General features: G+C 43.0%; 1 protein-coding gene across 2 annotated transcripts in view; it reads right to left on the bottom strand.

Moving 5' to 3' along the window:
- slc35b3 (solute carrier family 35 member B3) overlaps window positions 1–22,430 on the bottom strand; it is a 70,586-nt gene that overhangs the window by 5,524 nt on the left and 42,632 nt on the right. For both annotated transcript variants that reach the window (XM_028790824.2, XM_028790825.2), the window contains 2 exons: window positions 10,378–10,489; window positions 4,211–4,280 (listed from right to left, as the gene is read on the bottom strand). In XM_028790824.2, coding sequence (XP_028646657.1) covers window positions 4,211–4,280; window positions 10,378–10,489 — 182 coding nt within the window. The remainder of the gene's footprint in view (window positions 1–4,210; window positions 4,281–10,377; window positions 10,490–22,430) is intronic.

Raw genomic sequence — 22,430 nt, 5'->3', positions numbered from 1 at the left:
GACTAATAATAAACTGATACATTTACATCATTTAGCAGACGCTCTTATCCAGAGCGACTTACAACAGTGTTTGTTAGTTTTTTTCGCATACCTCTTGGGGTCAGAGCGCAGGGTCAGCCATTGTACAGCGCCCCCTGGAGCAATTACAGGTTAAGGGCCTTGCTCAAGGGCCCAGCAGAGTAGGATCTCTTTTGGCACTGACGGGGATTCGAACCGGCAACCTTCGGGATACCAGCACAGATCCTTAGCCTCAGAGCCACCACTCCGCCACGTTATTTTAACATGGCTTTCTCAGAGCTTCATTTTAGTTTAATCCTGATGCTCTGCATATTCAATTAATTATCATTATCATTCATGGTGGCTCCGTAATCCGTACCAACCCCTCCATTGATAGACTGAAGGCCAGAGGTCCACATGACCATCATCATCATCAAGTTCGTCCATGTGAACTCTGAATACCATGAGGACTGACTGAGGTCATTTATGTTTGGGAGAATGCCTAGAGGGGTCTGGGTGGTCTCGTGGCCTTGGAACCCATGCAGATTTTGTATTTTTTCTCCATCCCTCTGGAGTTTCTTCTGTCCTCCACGGCCATCGGACCTCACTTTTAATTTGTTAATTAGTATTGCCTAATATTACTTCCTATTTTGTCTTTTTTCTCTTTCTTCATCCTGTAAAGCACTTTGAGCTCCAATATTTGTATAAAAATGTGCTCCAGAAATAAATGATGTTGTTACCAACACTTTAATGAGGAATTATTCAGACACTGCAATGGTGGTGAAACTCTGGAAGGAACAATAACAGACTTTCACCAGTAGGTGTCATGCTCCCTTCATGGTCACAGCAAGCTGGGCCTGCTTTATTAAACTACAGACCCAGTTAAACGTAAACCTGTGGCATATCCGGGCAGATCGGACCCCGACATGTCCCTTTTTAGTCGCACCTACAGTACAAGCCTGTTAGCAGATGGCAACAGCTCTCTGGTCATTAGCCAAGTCAGACGTTCTTGTGTGTGTTTGGGTGTTGCTGCTTGTTATAATATTTCTAATTTCTTGAGGCTCTGTAAGGCATTAGTTATGGGATAGCATTTGTGCAAACATGAAAAAAATAAAAAAGCAATTATGAAATAAACAATGACATGCAAAAGGATATAGTGTAAAATACAAAAACACACAAATTAAAAAGTCATCTAATTATTATGAAGTACAAAATCATTAATGTATAATCATTTCAAAATGGCCATATTTTTAACTCTGTCTGAGCAGATGTCAACTTTTGTCGAAAGAAGGGGTTGACGGTGGTAATCAACTGTGAACGGCGACAAAACCCACCGTTATGTTTCAGTTGGACTCTCTTTACTAGAAGGTGTCACGCACGTGTGAATAGGAGGATGTTGTATGGACCAAGTGAAGGTAGTTCCATGCCAGGCCAGGGGGTGGCAGGGTGCATTAAATGTTCTCCTGTTATCTCTACAGACCAGCTGCGGGAAAACCTGTCTGACTCAACCTTGAAGACGTCACTTCCGGCGCCTAGAATGACCTCACTTCCGGTTTCTGGCGCCTAGAATGATGTCAGAAGACAATCACTTCCGGTTCCATGTCACTTCCGGTCTGAGTATTTAAAACCGACATCTTTGAAACTCAACTTCAGTTCTGTTTTGGACTCGGTCTTGTGAACATCTCCATTCATTTCAAAGCCTTTTGCAGGCAGGGATATTATACGGGGTGCTGCCCCAAACCTTTTTAAGTGTGTCGAGTCTGATCATTTTACAAAAGAAACTTAGCTTCATAGGCTCGACTGAGATTCTCCTGTGAGGAGCAAACAGCAGCAAAAATGGCACCGACATCTGGTGAGAGATCGACGCAAAATGTGTAAAGCAAAATGGGTGACGTTTTGCAAATTATCGCTGAATTAGAGTCTGAATTGTCGGCCTCCAATTTTGGGAGCGAAAACATGTGTGAGACACCAGCATCAGCTGATCGTGGTGATGAGCAGGTTTGTGTAGCCGATGTACCTACGGTAACAATGACAAGAGGTACAAACCAGATTGTGATGCCCTGTGACTGCCACTGCCATGTGACGACAGCCTGACAGCCAGCCAGCTGTGCATTCCTGATGTACTGGTGGCCACAGCATGCAGCAACAGACATTTTAGCTTGATTTCTGTGTCATACCATGGCTTGGTGTGCTTTTTGGAAACAAAATATTCAGCCCTCAAAGAGTTAAAATACCGTTATTTGATGGTGCAACTTTTCCAAATGGGTCTTTTAACAGCTACGCTATTTATTTCTGAGACGTGACCGATGAACATGAAGCAGAGCTGAACGATCCTAGATTTCGAAGATCAGGTGGATGTATGGAGTGTCACTTAGTGAGAGGAACACAAATGGAGAATTAAGAAAAAGCTTTGGTGTCGACGCAATACGAGAAACAGACTGTAGTGGCTGGGGCATGTGGAGTAAAAGGCACAGGATGACTGGGTGAAGTGGTGTGCCAAGATGGACATCGAAGGCATGAGGCCCAAGAGGGAGGATAAAGAAGGCGAGGTTGGAGGTGGTGCCAACATACTGCTAAAAGCATGGAAATCACGCCAAGGGTCATCCAGGAGCCATAGAGACATTTGAGATTTGGAGGGCAACTGGCCAGGCCTGGAAAATATAGTCAGTGAAGTGACTGTTGACGATGACGACCCTATGATTTCATGTTATGTGCTGCTGCCAGAGATCAATCCAGAGTGAAATTGTCACCCTAAGGTTTCTAGAAGAACACAAGGCCTAAATCAAATGAAATTCCAGGAGACAAATCTGGAAAGGGTGACAAAGCCATTTTGGAGGCTCTGAGATGCCAGCACAACATAGCATGTGTCCAAATGGAGAACACTGGGGTCATTTTGACAGGCAGCTGCTCCCAAGGGCACAGTGAAAACTCCCTCAACAAGTACAAGAGGACCCCAGCATCGCCTAAGGTCAGCGTTCAGGACATCATGATAAGAAAGAGCCCAGGGAAACACGAGACTGATTCAAGGTAGAAACCTCAGCTCTCCAAGAGGAACATCAGTTAAAGAAACACCAAGAGGAACCCTCAAGCCTTATGGAGTAACGACAGACAAGTCAAAAGTAGAGCTCTGAATGACACGGGACCCACTGTGCTTGGTGCTCAGCAGGAAGAGCATCAGAGCTACGATAAAAGATGGAGGCGGCAGTGTGAGGGTGTAGGGATGCTTTGCAAGACTTTCCATGTTTGAAGTAACCAGGAATTGTGCACTTGACCAAAACATTTTTTAAAGACAATGTCTGCACGCCCTGGAGCTGAAACATCACTGGTTGATGCAACAGGATGAGGAGTCGAAACACAAAAGCATGTCCAGAAGTTCTGGAGTGGAGTTGACTCATCCTGCAATAATAATAAGTAATAATTCTTTGCATCTATATAGCGCTTTTCTCACTACTCAAAGCAATCAGCAATTGCAGGTTAAGGACCTTGCTTAAGGGCCCAACAGAGCAGAGTCCCCTTTTGGCATTTACGGGATTCGAATCGGCAACCTTCCGATTGCCAGTGCAGATCCCTAACCTCAGAGCCACCTGCCGACCTACCAGTGTGTCTGAATTCATGCACTTGTGTGAAGAAATGGCGGTGATGTGACAGACTGAGATCACATGATAGGAAGTGCTTAGCTCTGATTATTGCTACAACAAAGAATGGAAACTGTGGAGGCAGTGACTTCTTCACATGGGAGATGGAGGTGTTGGATAACCTCACCTGCTCTTCAAATAAAGAAAGTTATGATTTAAAGCCAGACCTGTGTGTTCTCTTGGGCTCCTTTTCTCAAATTCTGCCTGAAGGTCAGAGGCCGTTCATTTTGTTAAATTAGAGGAAAAAGGAAAGGAGCAAAGGCTTTTACACAGCACTGTATTTTTATTTTGTGGTTCTGGAATGAAGAAAAACTGTAAATGTCACTCATCATTTAGTTTTCAGCCTTCATAAACAAATGAATCTCTGTGATAGATAGATAGATAGATAGATAGATAGATAGATAGATAGATAGATAGATAGATAGATAGATAGATAGATAGATAGATAGATAGATAGATAGATAGATAGATAGATAGACTTTATTAATCCCAAGGGGAAATTCACATAATTGTACATTGAAAACACATTAAGGGTTAATAACAATCAAAAACAGGCATTTGATTTAGCAGATACTTACTGAAAAGTGAATGGTTTTGAAAAGAACATAAAGGACAGCACGATTGTCATCGCCTTTCTGCCAGTGGTCACTGAAATGACAAAGACAAAGAGTTCAGTCCAATGGAGTCAACTGACCAGCCTAAAACACTGCAATATGACTTCATACAATTTCATGTTTCAGAATGCCACCCAATGCCAAGCCCTTCTGGAGTCCCACTCTTAGTTTACCTGAAGAAGGGGCCTCAGTTACCTCAAATGCTTGCATATTGTAATCTTTCTCGTTAGCCAATAAAAAAAAGGGGTAATTTTGCTTAACTTCTCACTTAGGAAATCACAAAAGCCTCTTGGTCCAAAATGTTAAGTCCGATAACCCAATGGACCCAGAGCCAGATTCACACAATGGCCACTACTCAACCGCTGTGTTGAGGATGTGCCTGAATGGAAAGAGGTGCCAAGACCCGAAAGAAGGGGCAGGTGATGACGTATGGTGGACATACATGGTCAGTCCGGCTAAGGACTGGCTGAGCCGCCACAGTTCAGTGGTTACTTCCACGGATTGAAGCATCAGATACACAATATGGCCAAAGGCCTGTGGACACCTGACCCACCACACCTATATAAACATGTTGGCCAATGTCACCTACGTGTGAATTGAAGCCAGCGATGGCTTAAATAATAGTAGTACCACACCAGACCAGGGGGTAGTGAGCTGCACTAATTTTCTCTCTCCATCTTCTGCAGACAGTCCTCAGGAAATCCCACTATGTGTTGTGTAAGAGTTAAACTTGAACCCTGCTCCAGTGTGTACCTGTTATGTGTCCGAGTCTCATATCCTTCTGAGCTTATGTTTAAAAGCTGACGCTATTATTTTATTATTCACTATGATAAAATGTATTTCTTGTCCTTTACATAACCCCTTAAGAGAAATGCTATATTTATGGCATAACTTTTCCCTTACAATACTGTTTCCTGTTTTGAACCAAGCTGGATCATAATATATATAGGCCATTGTTCTTTTCTCTTCTTTGTGAAATTCACACATCTCCTAAAATAAGAATAAAAATAATACATTCAAAAAGACACACTGGAGGGAATATGTCTCTCAGCTGGCCTGGGAACGCCTCGGGATTCTCCCGGAAGAGCTAGAAGAAGTGGCCGGGGAGAGGAAAGTCTGGGCATCTCTGCTCGAGCTGCTGCCCCTGCGACCCGATCTCTGATAAGCGGAAGAGGATGGATGGACATTCAAAAAGTCACGTACATCCTAAACAAACAGGACTATCAATCAAATTGTGGTCATCAAGGTATCAAAATCTGCCATGTCCTGTTAGTGACTAGGTGTAACCAATCATGTTAAAAGTTTTCTGAATTTGTAATGAATTCCTTTTAAAGAAAAAGTGACCTAATCAATGAATTGTATAAATATAGCCTGAGGACATTTTTTCCCTTGTAGCAATGTGACTAGCATGTGGCTAACATGTAATACACTTGTTACCTCTTTGAAGATTTAGATGAAGATTAACGAATGACGCTCTCTACTGCCTGTGTTTTATTGCTTAAATCGGGGCATTCCAGTGGGGCGGGGGGGGTGCCTGTATGCATTAAATTTTCTTCCACAGTTGGCACCACAGATGATGTCACTTCCAGTACAGCCAACACTGATAACGTCACTTTCCAGCACCGGTGCCACTGATGACGTCACTTCTGGTCTCGAAGTTGTCACTTCTGGCACTGGTGTACCAGCTGACATCACTTCCGGCTCAGATGATGTCACTTCCGGTCTCGGCCTTTAAAGCCACCATTTTACCAAACCAACATTTTACCAGTCAGTTCTGTTTTGGACACTGTGCCATTCACAGCTCATGAAAAAAATACCCATTTTGCAGCCAGGGATATTATAGAGGTGGCTGCTCCAAACCTTTGATGTTTCCTGTCTCTTATTGTCACACCGTCGCATGTTAAAACCATGGGCACTACTATGGAGTCGCCCTAAACTCGTCCAGCTCCTCTGCAGCCAGGACAGCTTCCACTAGATTGTGGGGTGTGTCTGTGGGATTTTACAAGCGGAGGTATGGAGGTTGGCCGAGAAGTCCTGGCTCACAATTGTCATTCCAATTCATCATCCAAGGTGTTCCTTATGGGTCAGAGTTCCGTGTCGGCCACTCGAGTTACTCCAAGTGCCTATGAACCATGGGGCCCCAGTCACGCTCAGATAGAAAAGGGCCTCCTCAAACAAACACCCAGTTGTTTCAAATGTCTTTGTCTGCTGTAGCATTAACCATACCCATCACTGGAACCAAGGGGCCTAGCCCAAATCCTGCCATTATTCTATGTCCAGCTAACTTTAGAGTAGTCTGGAAGGTAGCGTGTTAATACACTTGAGGGGCACAGAGCTTTGCAGAAAGACCCAATGTCTGTCAATGCAGAGTGCATGGCTACAGTATGTGCTTGATTTTATGCACCAGTTAACAATGGGTGCGGATGAAACACTTCAGCTCCAGAATTAAGAGGGGTGTCCACATGCTATTGGCCATATAGTGTACCAGACCGAGGTGAAAGGGGCAAAACAAAAGCAAATTTAAATGGGCAAACGTCTTTAACAAAAGAAGCAAATAATCCAATTTGCCAAAGTCAAGAACACTAGAAATGACACGAGAATGGAAGTCTGTTACAAGATTTACCCACAGACCAGGATACAAACTAAAGTTCGTTTCCATCTCTCATACTGGTGGTCAGAGGGCAGCAACTGGTGCCATCACGAACAACAAAACAGCACAAAATGGCAAGAGTGTTCAAGAATAAGACACTAAAGGGCAAGAAAAACAAAGTTAAAAATTTAGAAAAGTTGTCTGTGGCAAAATCTGCTCAAGGGCCGTGTTCACATTAGAGACGCGAATCCGATTTTATACCTAAATGTGACGCACATCAGATGTTTTCAGGGCTGTGTGATCTTTTCCAATCAGATGCGAGTCACTTTCATGGGTGGTCCCAGAAGGGATGTATTCAGTCTGTGGACATGTGACACGACAGAACAGTCAAACTGGAATTCACGTGTGTGTTTTGTTTTTTTTGCCAATACACATGGGCTGAGCGCCGTCATCATCAGCCAGCATTGGCAGAGTGGCAAAACAGCAATGGAGGAGAACTACAGCTGTGACAACACAGTCAGGGTCCCACCACGGCTGGCTGCTTTACTGTACCCACATACAGTATCTCAGTGTCAGCAATAGCTAGCTGTCTGGCTTTTTGTCACCTTCTCGACTTGATCATACACAGTGGACCAACAGTCTGGCATCCTCCAGAGCAAAATGTGACGCATACGCTGGTAACTAGTGCGGCCATTGTGTCAGTTTTAATATCTTGCAGCGGTTGTCTGTCATACATGAAGTTTTTTGTTGCTGGTGGCGCAGATGAATTGTGCAGAAATGTATCAAAGAGCGCATGCAAGCCTTTTAGGGGGACAGATGCGTTCATATTACACTTAAGACACAGCGGGTCACTTGACAGTGAGCCACCAAGATGGGCAAATCAGAATTTAGCAATGAGGCTTGTGATCTGAATGTAGCCAAAAATCAGCAACCGTCACAGCATAAATACACCAAAAAACTAACAGTAACCATACACTGGTCAAGCGTGTTAAACCCAAACCCATTATTCTTAAGCATAATTTAAAAACAAATTGTGATACAACCTGAAAACCAGTTAAGTCAAGAAAATGAAATGTAAATGTCATGTCCGGGCTGACTCTGAATTCACTCTTTCAAACTAACGTGTGCATACTTTGTGTTCTTTGCACAAACGATCTAGTATTTATAAAAGGTGTCATTTTGCTTGATTTCTCACTCTATACAACTCTAAGCAACTGACACGCAGGTAAACGGACTTGAGCTGAGAAAACTGTGCTGTGATGGGGGATGTGATAGCAGGCTGCTTGCTGCTTATCGACACATTTACAGGACAAAAGACGCTGATGGAGCAGTGCAAAGGGATTTAAGGTGGGACGGATCTACGAGTTTTTTTCGTAGGCACTGGTAATTCTAGTGTTAAGCAGCTGACCAATAGGAGTGGCCTGTTCTGTTGTGATTGGACCACCTGGCTTTGTGGGTGGGGCCTCTGATATAAAAGACGCCTCCTTCACTGTGGGTCGATAGAGAGGACAGTATGGTGAATTTGGCTTTGGAAGTCTTTTGCTAAAATTATGCTGGTGTTTTCTCAAGCCAGTTATTCAGGCTAGACATGTATTGTCATTTTTAGTACTGAGCTGCCATTTTAGTCATTTGAATGGTGGTGTTCAGGGATATCTAGAGCAGGGATGTGTGATCAAGGAGTCCTCATAAAAAAGTATAAAAAAAAAAAAAAAATTAATAACGGTAACATAAAATAAATGTGTCCACTGGTTTGTGCTATAAATTTGTTTTCTGTATGATTCCAATCATTTTGATCATTTTTAGATTCCAAATGGGTGAATTGGCACATTTCCTGTTCAAATACAGGAGAGAAATGCGAGGTGTGGTATCGACGAGCCTCATTTCACCTCGGACTGCACTCTCTGTCACACACTTGTGGGGTTGATGTGTACGACTGGCGCGTGCCTGTCACCGTCTCTCTGTATGTCACCAATATAACGTCTGCAGACACATTTATTATACACCCTGACTTTCCACAGTCTGGCTAATATCTTTAATGAATGTATGTGATGTATGGAGTCTTGCTGATCGGACATAAAACCGCAGTGAAAAGGCACAAGGTGAGGCAGACAGTACTGTGCCGCCCTGAAGGAGGCGCTGTGAGCCCAACAGGTGCTCGTTGCTGCTGTTCTTCTAGGCAGAGGCGCCGATAAGTTAGCGACATCAGAAATTCAAGTGCACTGCAGCAGGCCACTTATTTTTATTTTGTGTTCCGACTGACTGCCAAAATGAAAGATTTTTAAAACTAAAGGAAAATGAGGAGGACTTTTACAAGAAAGTGGAGAGGGATAGGCGCATGGACTTCATTTTACAAGTAAAGGTAAAGACCATAAACGGTTTTCAATTTTATAAAAAAAAAAGAGGGTCAGACTAAGAAAAAAAAACCACAATATTTTTAAACTAAATTTTGACCTTAAATAAAATATTCTTTTGTTTTTCTTGTTATCCCTTTGTTGAACAGTCCGTATTAAAATTAAAGCGTCAGAATTAAAAGCTTTTAAAAACAACTAAATATTTCAATTAAGGTCCAAACTGAAATCCATTTTTTTTTGTCCACCTCTCTATACTTTCATTTGTATTAAATGAGTTTGAATTGTGGAATTGCAATGGCAAACACATGGAGGGTGAGGAGCAAAGGCGCGCTCTCCGCTCTCTCTCGTCGTTCTTTCTTAGCCAGATATACACCTCTATGTGTGTGTAAAGAATGAGATGAGATATGAAACATAACCAGTCGTCGAATAGTCAGTCAGCGACTCTTTGGGGTTCACAGAGGCTCATCGCCCCTCACTGATCCAGAGAGCTTAGCCGGTGCCGTAGTTGGCCCTCACATTACACTCATTGGCCATTTTACAGGATGTGCTTCGATTACACTCATGAATTTGGAAAAGACAGACGTATTTAACTTTCAGCATGTAAATAAATTGCTTTGTCAAAATGGCTAAGTATGAGGAGTGCGAGGCTCCCGCTGTGCAGTGCACAACACTGAGCTCGATCCTGGGAAGGGTCCACGCCCGACACAGTACAACGTCCCCCTACTGTTAAGTAACGGGTATAAAAGCTTGTTCTGTACTTTGTGCACTTCTCATCATTCTCGTCATGTGTTGTGCACAGAGGCAGTATGATCTGCTGGGCCTTTACTGGCACTAAACATTAAAAAGACGCTAAAATCTGAAAGGGCTAAAAATCCAAACACAGTCTGTTTGTTATGTAAGAAGGCAAGAAAGAGAACAGACATTAGAGACACGCAGAAGACAAAAGGCGGCAGGGCTTCACCCTCAGTAGGCCATTCTGTCACCTTTACTTTTGAATCTCACTACTGTCTTTGTAATTGGATACGTTGGTGCATTCTGGGTCAAAGCTTTCAGATGAATGCTAAAAGGTCAGAAACAAAAAAATGTGAAAATAAATGCAAGAAATGTCCTTCATATAATGCAACTCAGCTGAGGCAATAAAAGACGGTCATTTTATTGGTGAAGTTTTACCATTAAATACTCTCTCTTACCTGTCACTGCAACAAGAGCACCGAAAAGCTTAATCAGGGCCAGGACAAAGGAAATGCCAAAATACCCCGTAAGGGAAAAGAGGAAGGCATAGCCGTACGTCTTCACAGGATGCTGCAAAATAAGACGGTGTGGTCAGAACTCTGGCAGAGGGGGCACACATCAGTGCCTACGCAACGTCTGCACGTTGAAATAAAAGAAACATTTACACTTGGTGCTCTGGCAGCCTCCATTCACAATACATACAGAGTAGAAGTAAAGGCACAAAAATACTGTCACACAAACCCAAGGGCTCGGCCATTCAGACAATAAATCATCAAGTGAACACTGGGAGGGTCAGAACAGTTTAACAAATCACAGCGTGCATTAAAATCTTTAAATACTGAAGAAAATCACACTGGGGAGCTCCTAAGCGGAGGAATGACCCACCTGATTATATACGAGGTGCCCCTTCAGGTCTCAGCTTTGAAATGCCAGCTGAAGACTTTAGTCAGCACACCTCGATTAAAGCTAATGATTAGCTGCACATGTTGCATCTCCAATTGTCAGTCACTTATACAACATTATAAAAGTATCACAAACATTGTGACCCTCCTGTGTGCCACCGTCCTACTGCCCATGGAAAAAACACACGAGATGCTGGAATCAACGGATGGGCAGACCCAGTCACCATATTCTAGACTTTAGTGCCGAATGACCAGTAGGCTGAGGGGTCCCCAAGGACTGTCACACTGTCCGCCGTGGTCAGTCATGGCTGCCAGTCGACGCTGCAGATCTTTATTTCCCCAAGGATGCTGCTAACTGGAGTTTTTATTTTCCTCTTTTCTGTTGTCATTTCCTTCAACAAATGCGTTACTGACCAGACATTGTTAGGCTTCATTTACGTTAATCACTTCTGAACGACATTGTGTGCTTGCTTGCTTGTTTAAAACAAACCTGCTTAAGTGGATTTATTATGTAATTAGCAATTTCTAAATATTGTAATCGTATTTACCTGTAAACTTGTTCAGGCCCTCCGAGACTACACTTAGTGAAGGGCGCGGGCACAAAGGGAACGGAACTGAAAAATTCTCAGAGCGGTGTTCCAAAATATAGTGGAAAGCTCGAGGTGCGCAGGCTGTTGAAGCTCCTCCACATTAATGCCAGGGCGGTGGAATGAGACATGGCTCAGATGTGCAGGGGTCCTAATACTTTAGGACATGTGGTGCACGGGCCTCCAACGTGCAGTGATCGAGTGCTCACATACTGCACATCTCTTTAAACCCGTGCCATAATTCCACCGGACCTGGACCTGACGACATGCAGTGCAGATGTAAGCCACTCCAAAGATTTCCAGTGTGGCTTTAGTGAGGCCACTCGAGGACACACTGAACGTTTGGGTCTCTAGCTACTCGACTGTGGTGTTGACCGTGTGCGGAGGTCACTGCTGATGTTCCTTCCCAACTTAACTTTATTGCAACTTACAGCAGATTTTCTGTGACTGTCTTCCCTGCCAAGTGAGCCGGTGCAAGATGAACACAAATCCCCTGAGCTGGAACTCCTGGATAAGGAGGCTTTGATCAATGCATGGATAGAGAAGACATTTCTGGGGCTTTTCATCTTATCCCAACATCTTTGGCCTTGTCAGGCCACAAAAATGTTCATGAAATGACGTTGGAGTCACATAGTCACACAAGACTGAACGGGGCTTTCATGTGAAGCGATCTGCACTTCGGCTCCTCTCTTTCATATTGAGGCCTGACCTTCCTCCTAACGTGCCAGGCTTCAATGTGTCAAAGGTCTTCCACTTCTTACTCTCATCCCTGACTTGTGTTCAGGTGGGCAGCAGGGCTCAGCACAACTGCAGTAATGTCTCTAAAGTGAGTGGCATGATGCGGTGGTCTGTCAGAACAAATTATGGGGGGGTTTGGGGGATCCCAAAACTTTATCTTCAGCAGTGTTTCTACAAACATGTAGCATGGGTACCTACCAATGTCTAACTGCCCCAGGCTGCCATGGCCTGCCCTTGGTATTTGACCCAAGTGACATACTGCCAGGTACTCAGATGCGAGTACAGCTGTAGTTGTGCACACTTTATATTAAAGACAAAGACACACTGCTGCTCATAACATCTCCCATGTCCCACACCCCTGAACGGGCGAAATGAATGAGAGGACAGCTTGATGGCACTCAGCTGCTTAAATAAGGAAGGAAGACATGAAGCTGTTAATCTCTCTGGGGAAATAAGAATGGGTTCAGAGCGTCGGTACTGCCACACGTTCAGAGGGCAGTGTCATTCTTGCTTGCATGTGCTAATAAATGTGCAGCGCCCTCCAAACTTCTGTCTACCTTACCTGAACCAACTCCCGTACCTTGACGTTAGTGCTGAAATTAAAAAAGACCCCTCAGTCTCGGTTCACAAATTCAGTGAAGTTTACCCAATTTGTGCTTTTATGATGCGACCAATCAGCTGTCAATCACAGACATTTACATATACGGAGACACGCCCACCTCTAGTGCCCATTCGCTCCACACTCTTCAGCTTTCAGCTGTTCTTTAAAATGAGTGAAGCTCCCAATGAGCGGTTATAAAATGGACGGGTGGTCTGATGCACAGGTGCAGGCAGGGGACGTATGCAAACCGCCTTTCATTTACTGGGCCTCTGTATGCTGCTGTACCTGCCCAATGACTCCCTCATTCAGGTGTACAGCACAACACCACAAGTAATATCAGAAAGGAAATCGGCTTTATTTATTTATGATTTACAAAAATAAAAAACGAAAGTCACCCAACTCCAAAATGGTATAAAAGACCACTGGAAAGAATGTGGAGCTTACAATCAAGACGGTTTTAAATAAACGAGATGTGCATCGAGCACGCTAAAGCAGTCACCGTTTTCAGCAGAGGTGAGTAATTATTTACTGGAGAATCAGATTTCACGTCTTAGTAAGTTCTCAAAGGGATTTTGTTTCTAAAGCTGTGCCACCACATAATTTCCACGAGGGCTAATATGCTGTAGCCCCATTTGTTGGAACACCACCGGTGAACAGATCATGATAGATGTTCGCATACAAGTGCTTTATAAATAATGTAAACCATGAATGGGAGACGGGCTGAGCCCCCTTACTAAACTGTGACACGCTGCAGGGGTCATCAGCGGAGTCCCTCAGTGGTCTGCGCTTCAACCATCGCTCGATCAAATGTTTGTTAATGACACAGATTCTGATGCCAACTGGTAAACGGGTGAACGTCACTGGGGTGACGATCATGAGAGGGACAGGAGTAGCGACTAGTCAAACAGGCAGCTGTCAATTCACATACAGCTTCATCAAACTGGCAGTAAGACTGGCTTTACTGGTGTCTGCGCAATTGTGAAACTCAAAAATCACTAAAGAGCTTTTAAAGTTTATCTTTTATCGGTGCACAACAAGAAGGACTCTGCTGCTTAACGTCTCGTTCATACCTGTGCGTGTGCCAGTGGTGCTCTCTGTAGGGGTGAAAGGCAGCAGTCAAATCACAATACTGACGCCTCTCATTCACACAGCATGCTTTTAGAAAAACGTGACATGTTTGTCACATGAAGACGCCACTCTTCTGGAGCGGAGCCCCCACTTCCAGCACCCCAAACCCGGCGTTATTACCATTTCTAAGTCAAACCTCGGACGACTATAAACGACAGGCAGACACACACACACACACAGCGTTAATGCATGGAAATGTCTCCAGACAGGAGCTAAAGGCCCTTCTTCTGTCAACTGTACAAAGTTCTCTGGAAGAAAAAGCAATTTATTTCACAATTTGTTTTGTGTTGGTGCAAATTCAATTTTACACAAATTGTGTGGCTTCTCACGAGAACCAACAGAAAGTGCAGAAACACAACTGAAACTCCTGGGACATGGAAATTAATGTCATTTAACTCACTATATATAAAACCCTAAGCCTAAAAGTGCAACGGTGACATTTTTATGTTACGCTTTAAATTGGGCTTATTTCAAAACCTACATATCTATATGTTTGCTATCATTCTTTTCAGAATTTATCAAACGTTAATGTGATGTTGTTAGATTTTCAGATTCTTACTCTGTTTTTAAATTATAAACTAAAAAATATCAAGAACTGGTGTCCTGTGAGATGAGACTTTGTGCCAAAAGATTTAATCAGGCCTGGGGCCGGAAATAAAAGACAAAGAGTAGGACAGCTGCTGTACAGGCTTTTAAATGTTCAAAGTGCCACATGAGATGAAGATCACACTTCACGCAGCAGCTGATCAAGCAAAGAGGAGGTTATATAAAAACTGTACTGGTTTCCCATTGTATCAACATTTAAGAGGGGGCTTCAGAGGAGCGACTGCGTCTCTTTGGGGTGCTTTCAGCCCCCATCTTCACAACACGAGCGGCACAGAAGTGAAGTAGCACAGGCTGGTGGGGCTGGCAAGCGAAGCGAGCAGAGGGTGAACCCCCGAGTAATTTAATAAATAAAAAATCTGGAGTGCTCCCACCATACTCGGATACGGGGATGGATTTTTGAGAAGTAAACCACAAGAAAAGGATTTTTATATTATTATGTATATTAAAGAACAATCAACAACAAATCAAATCAAATTCATAATATATTGAACAATTACTATAAAAGTAAAGCTGAAAAAAATCAGACATAGCAGCTGCGTGAATTAAAAAGTAGAGCACTTCTGGTTAGCGGAAATTGCTCAAACGTTGAGAGGACCAGGGTGTTGTACCGTGTTAGCCATTATGAATGTACTGACAAGTCAAGTAAAATGACCCCTTTTACTGGCTAACTATAAAGATTACAATATGAAGGCTTTCGAAGCAACGCAGGCTCCGTCTTCAAGTGAGATGAAATCCTGCGTTGCCTCGAAAGCCTTCATATTAAAAGGGGTCATTTTACTTGACTTCTCACTACATTCAAAAGTTGAGAGAAATCTACATTTTGTGCCCAATACTTGTATGCAAACTATGGTTGACCAAATAAGTGAAAGCACACTCAAGTTATCGTGTTTACACACACACAGAGACAGAATTCCAAAAATGGTATTTTCGGGCTCATGGAGGTCTAAGACATTGAGATTCATGAAAATCTCTACATGGAATTTTTGGACGATTCCAACCCTTTCCCTATACTTTGTATAAAAGGAAGTAAAAAAGAAAGGAAAGGAAGATGAACTCTAAATACAGCGGGACCACCATCACCTGCAGGACTACCTAAATGTCAGCCCATTGAAAAAACAAAGTGTGCCCTGAGGAGACCCCAAGAGAGGTCTTACTCTGCTGAATGACCCCCTCGCCAGCATACGGCTGTGCATTTTAAGAGAGAGCAGCGAGTGCTGAGCTCCCCAAAAGCTAAGGGGTCTCCTCCACCACAAAAAAAGAGTTTTCACATTAGGCCAACTGTGGGCGGTTTGGGGATTTGTGTATTTTGGAGGCCTCCCTGTGTCTGCTCTTTTTATTTTTAGCCACATCCTTTTTCTTTAGCCACCCTGGTGTGTATTTGAGACAGAGCTTGTGGTTTGTCATAATATAACAATATTTATTTATTGAGCTTCTGTAAAAAGCTCAATGTCCCCCTGAGGACTAATAACGCGTGTTCTAGTGTCTAGTTAGTGTATTCAGTACCTCACTAAGAAACACTTTTCAATACAACCAACACAACATTCAATTTACTAGGGAACAGGGGCAAAGAAAAAAAAATAAACAAATAAAATCTTAGATGTGCCACAATTCTCTCTTAAATGATTTTGCATTGTAGACTGAAAACCTCCATATGAATGAATTGGAGAATATTCACAGTACAAAATGTTTTAGATAATGCAGTACAGTGCAAACAAAATCAAACAAACACTACTGTACTTCCTCAGAGAAACGGACTCTGGAACAATGGATAAAAAATTAAATGATTGTTATTATTTGTAGAAAAAATTGAAATGATCAGCTTTTGAAAAACACAAACACAAAGTAACAAAGCAACACCCCCTGGAGGTCACAGCAAGGAACTACAACCAAACTGAGGGCCCGTATGAAGAACGCTGCATATCCACTCTCTGACACACCAACACCGTGGACTTTCAAGCAATGACTTACTAAGCAGGAGTGTGTGATGAAATATGACAGGGGGGGGGGGGTCCTTTATACCAACAGCAAAACCCCCATTGATAACCCCTCACCGTGACTGGGACAGCAAAGTCACAAGTGATAAAGAAAAAAGTTGAAGCGTTTGGCTTCAAAAAATGACAATGTAAGCAATAAAAATGAAGAAATGTGCATATGAACGTCAGCCATGACTGACAACAGCACCAAGCCTATCAGATCCACTCTTCCTCTCGCCATCCTCTAGAAGGTGACCACATTAAAACACAGGCTGTTAATCCCGTCGCGATCAAGTCGATCACACCACATGCAGAAGGGGTGACAGATACACAGCAGTGCCACATGCTGGGCCCATAAATGTGAGCAACGATCAAATCCCCCTCATCTTACAGTGGGCAGGAAGGACGACCCTTTCAACACGGCTAGTGGAAGTCATTTTGGGGGAGTAGAACATCGAGCAGCAGACATCCAGAACAAGGTGCGTTAGCAAATACTCAGCACGGGTTCAGACGAGGAAGGTCAACGTGCAGGACGGACCCCTATGAGGAGTCAACAAAAGAATCTGACCAGAGAGGTGCACAGGATATCATTGATCTGCACCCCATGAGAAGAGGGAATTCAGGGCTCAAACACGGGAGCAAAGTGTAATGTAATGGCGAGGGGAGCTTTTTCAGAATCGGGTGATGTTAGCTGTGGTGTCCAGCAGGGGTCAGTGCTTGGGGCAATTCTCCTTTTTATATCCATAAACAATCCAATAAGAACTGAATCTTGTTAGGCTTGCAGATGATACAGGTCATGTCACTTGCAGAAATTCTCAAAGATCAATACCCCATAGTGCAGAACCATAACGGAGAAGACAGAGGACAGCAGTCAGGTGGAGAATCTTGAGAACTGTCTGCAGTTCTAAACATCAGCAAAACTGAGGACCTGCTTACTGGCCAAGAAGCCTTCAAGTCCGGTCACTAGAGGCAGTGAACTCCTACAAGTACTTGGGGGTCCACATTAATGACTGGATGGACTGGTCTCATAACAGAGAGGAACAATAGAAGAAAGGGCAGAGCAGGCTCTTCTCCCTTAGGAGACTGCAGATCTTTAATGGTAGTGAGATCCTTCACATCTTCTACAATTCTGTGATGACCAGTGAGGTGGGCTGGGCTGGTAACACCACGTCAAGAGAGGCCCACAGAGTCAACAAGCTAATTTACAAGGGCAGACTCAGTTATGGCGCGCACTCTGCACCAGCTAGAGTAGGGGTCGCCAGCTCCGGTCCTGGAGGACCACCGTGGCTGCAGGTTTTCATTCTAAGCCTTTTCTTAAGGAGTGGTGGTCTGTTTTTGCTGCTAATTAACTTCTTTTGAATTCATTTGTATTGATTGGCTCTTGAAGACTAAGACCCCTTATTGTTTCTTCTTCCTTAATAAACAGCCCAACAATAATGAGAAATGGTGTCCATCATATAATATCTGAAAATAAAGAAAGGTGAAGGTCTCAGGAATGTTCATCTACTCAGGTCCCTAAAACATTTTAATGGAGCTCTTAGAAAGAGAAAATCAATAATTTCACAAACGTCTGCTAATGCACCACAAGAGCAGCAACAAGCCACAGAATTAAAGAGCGGGTTTAAATAAGAGCAACACTCACCGCCTAATTAAGCAGCTGGTTGGAGTTTGAGGCCCTGACTCAGTTGGCTCCCTCACTTCACATTTCATTTTGGTTTGGGTGTCGTTTAAGGAAAGAAATGAATTTCAGAAGAACAATGAAGAAATTAAGGGGAACAAATCTTAAAAAAGCAATTTAATTAAAATGAATTCACAAGAAGTTAATTAGCAGCACAAACAGGGCACTCATTTTAAAAAAAAAGGGTTAGAATGAAAAGCTGCAGCAACGGTGGTCCTCCAGGACCAGAATTGGCGACCCCTGAGCTAGAGGTTCTAGCAAAGGAGAGAGTGAAAACAAAGATGAGTGCCATTAAGAACAACGCTGCTCATCCTCAAGGTGACAAACCAACGGAGGACGTCCAGCCAACAAAACATTAAGTAGCAATGTGTCAAGATACACAACTGGGGGTCCTTCATGCCAACAGCAACACGCACGTCACTGGGAGTTAGAATTTAAAAAATTTTCTTTCTTTTTAGCCATTTTGTTGTTTTTTCAGACCACAATTTGTGTGCATGTGTGTTATCTGTCTGTCTATCCATCCCTTTATTTATTTAATGAGCTTCTGTGAGAGAATAATTTAGATGTAACAAGTATTTTGGTTTGCAGTGTATACACTGAAATATAAGAATTGGTTTAGGAACAATACTGAGATGGTCGAGTAAATAAAGAATGTACCAGAAGAAAGGCTGATGCGACATACAAAATATACTGAAGGATGACTGAGCGATGACTAAGGCGTCAGCAGATGTCCTACACCACCAGAATGGACACTTGTGATATGCACAGAAATTTCAAGGGTGGTGGCGCAACTCAAAGGTATAAGAACCACCAGGATAATAATAAGATTGACTTTTCTTTTATGTGTCGTGTGGGTATAAGCTGATGAAACAACCAGAGTAAAGGCCTGTATTGATCGACACTGTGGTGTAAATTCGTTTGCTTAGAGAACAGACCTCTGTCCTTTAATATTGTGACCAGGCTGTAATTGTGAATTTCCCCTTGGGATTAATAAAGTATCTATCTATGTATCTATCTATCTGTCTATCTAATAGACTGCTTGTAAGAACGCTCCCTCTTCATGAAGTGACATCAAAAGACGGAGAGAACGGTTCTTCTCCTGCCTGCTTTCTAATAGTAAGAGGTTCTAAATTTAAGATAAGGTTCTATTAATATATCTAAATTTAATTTCTTCTGCAGTTCTATAAAAGCCAAATTTCCCCCAGGGGACGAATAAAGTTCCATCTATCTACACCAAACTAGGAGGAAGGGCAGAAGATGTAAAATCAGCTAAATTGTTCAAGGGACTTGGGTAGCATGTGTTGTGGCAGAAATGAAATTTAATGTAAGTAAATGTAAAATATGACACGTAGGAAGTAAAAATGTGAGATGTAAGTGTAGAAGGAGAGAGAAGGGCCTGGGACTCCCAGTGGACTCATCAGCACCGGCCTGTAGACAGTGTACAGACCATGATGCAAGCTCTGTAAGGCCTCCCCTGATCTCCACATTACAAACGAGACACTGCAGCACTAGAGAAAGTCCAGAGGAGAGGGACGAGGCTGAGTCTGGGACTAAGAGGCTTGGCCTATGAGGAGACAGTGAAGGAGTTGAACCGTTCTTCAGGAGCGCAGCAGGGGACTGTACTTTCTTCAGTCCTGTTCAGCCATCGGACTTCCAATACAACTCTGAGTCCTGCCACACGCAAAAGTTCGCTGACAACACAGCTATCGTGGGCTGCATCAGGAGTGGGCAGGAGGAGGAGTATAGGAACCTAATCACGGACTTTATTAAATGGTGCGACTCAAACCACCTACACCTGAACACCAGCAAAACCAAGGAGCTGGTGGTGGATTTTAGGAGGACCAGGCCCCTCATGAACCCCGTGATCATCAGAGGTGACTGTGTGCAGAGGGTACAGACCTATAAATACCTGGGAGTGCAGCTGGATGATAAACTGGACTGGACTGCCAATACTGATGCTCTGTGCAAGAGAGGACAGAGCCAACTATACTTCCTTAGAAGGCTGGCGTCCTTCAACATCTGCAATAAGATGCTGCAGATGTTCTATCAGACAGTTGTGGCGAGCGCCCTCTTCTACGTGGTGGTGTGCTGGGGAGGCAGCATAAAGAAGAGGGATCACCTCACGCCTGGACAAACTGGTGAGGAAGGCAGGCTCTATTGTAGGCACAGAGCTGGACAGTTTGACATCTGTGGTGGAGCAACGGGCACTGAGCAGAGTCCTGTCAATCATGGAGAATCCACTGAACAGGATCATCTCCAGACAGAGGAGCAGCTTCAGCGACAGACTGCTGTCACCGTCCTGCTCCACTGACGGACTGAGGAGACCCCACACTATGTGAGTCTTCAATTCCACCTGGGAGGGTAAAGGTTAACATTATTCAAAGTTATTGTCTGTCTGTATACCTGCATTGTTATCACTCTTTAATTTAGTATTGTTATTATCAGTATGCTGCTGCCTCTGGAGTATGGGAATTTTCCCTTGGGATTAATAAAGTATCTATCTTTAAGTAGACGGACGTTAAAAGGAGACACAAGTGAAGACATTAAAATTATGAAACGAATGACTCCAGTGGGTCGCAGCTGTCACTGTAAAATAAACTCTGCAACAAGAACACAGGGACACAGTTAGAAAAGTATGGGCAGATTTCACACAGATGTTAGGACATAGAAAGGTGCTTCTCAACCTGTGGGGCGCGAAGAGAAAAGTGGAAATCGAAGTAGACGCTATTTATTGAAACAAACTCGTTTATTGCAACTATTTATGGTAGAAAAATCACACCGAGTATGTCGACTATCGGCTCTGTGGTATTCGTGTAAATGACTGCAAAATCATTCTGCACGTTGGGGATGCAATGATGAAGAATACCAGAAGTGTGGAGAAACTGAGGAAATAACGGAAGGCAGACGCTGATCTCTAAAACGGTAATCTTTAAAATTGTTGCCCCTTTTGTAAATGGAGTGAGGTACACAACTGATGATATGTTGTTTCATTTATTCTGTTTCTTTGTCAAATGTATGTTTATATTTTTTGTTTATAGTTTTCACGGTGCTCGTGACGGTATAACAACGTTCATAAAGAACGTAAAGTTTGAGAGGTGAATAAAGATGAAGAAGCCAGTCTTGCGAATCTCTGCGTGTCGATTCAATCAAACCAACGGCTGCTACAATCAGTGACGTCACTTGTCATTTCCAGACTCGGGTATCGATACGCCCGTCTGGCCGTCAGCAAACATCAGAATTCACGTTACAACTCATCCCTCTCTCGTACTGTTAGACGTAACCTCTGTAATCGCTAATATGTCAGTTATTGTGTTTAGAAATAAGGAGTGATAGTATTGTTAGGAGTATTTACATTTGTAATTTAATTTTTATTATTATAGAATGAAATAATTTACTAAAAAATTTCATGAAAATGTTTGAATTTTATGTATATGTTTTATCACATGAATTTTAATTTTAAATGTGTCACATGTGTGACTGTATATTTTAGTGAGAAAAAAATTATCCAGACTTGAGCATTTCTGCCAAGTTGTTGGGTAGATCTCAATATACTCAAAAATATGAAAATGTGCATAAAAACTTTAGGGGGTGCCACAAAAAACTAATATGAAAAAATGGGGCACACATGGAAAAAGGTTGTGAAACACTGCCATAGAGACATGGAGGGCAGGAGTTTAGGAACTTTCACATCTTGGTCTCGTTATTTTGGACAACTAGGGGGGCTCACCAACCCCCAGGAGGGCGGTATGCTCCAGCCACTTCATGTCTCTGCCGCTCACGTATGTGGATTTCACTTTCACCAAACAACAAATCGTTTTAATTCTTGTGGATACGCCTCTTCACTGGGAAGAAACACAACTTTTCCCTGATGGCAACACGAGTTAGACGATCTACAAGTCTCCGACTTAAACTTAAAAGCCAAACAATATCTCCACACTTCTGCCATATCACCTATGTCCATATATTCGATCTCTTTTCGCTGTTCCGTTATTTCACAGAGTAATAATTGGTTTGTTTGCACTAATGTGATCTTTATTATCAGTTTTTTGAAACTTTCGAATTATACTACTTTCGTAATCTCTAACCTGCTCTACACGAGTATCGCACCAACGTTTTTGACCCTTTTTACGACGTTCTACTTTGTCTTCTACTCTTTGTCTTTTATTTCTGACCTCGGGTCTGACAATTGCATTCACACAAATGAGAAGTGATTGGATGGTGGGCGTGGTCGTCAATGTATGAGAAGAGGGCGGGACTTGTGAAAATCTCTTGGCTCATCTCGCGGAAACTGCAATTAT

This window comes from Erpetoichthys calabaricus, chromosome 6, assembly GCF_900747795.2.
Source record: "Erpetoichthys calabaricus chromosome 6, fErpCal1.3, whole genome shotgun sequence".
In the NCBI taxonomy this organism is placed as follows: Eukaryota; Metazoa; Chordata; class Cladistia; order Polypteriformes; family Polypteridae; genus Erpetoichthys; species Erpetoichthys calabaricus.
This window is presented reverse-complemented; position numbering and strand designations above follow the sequence as displayed.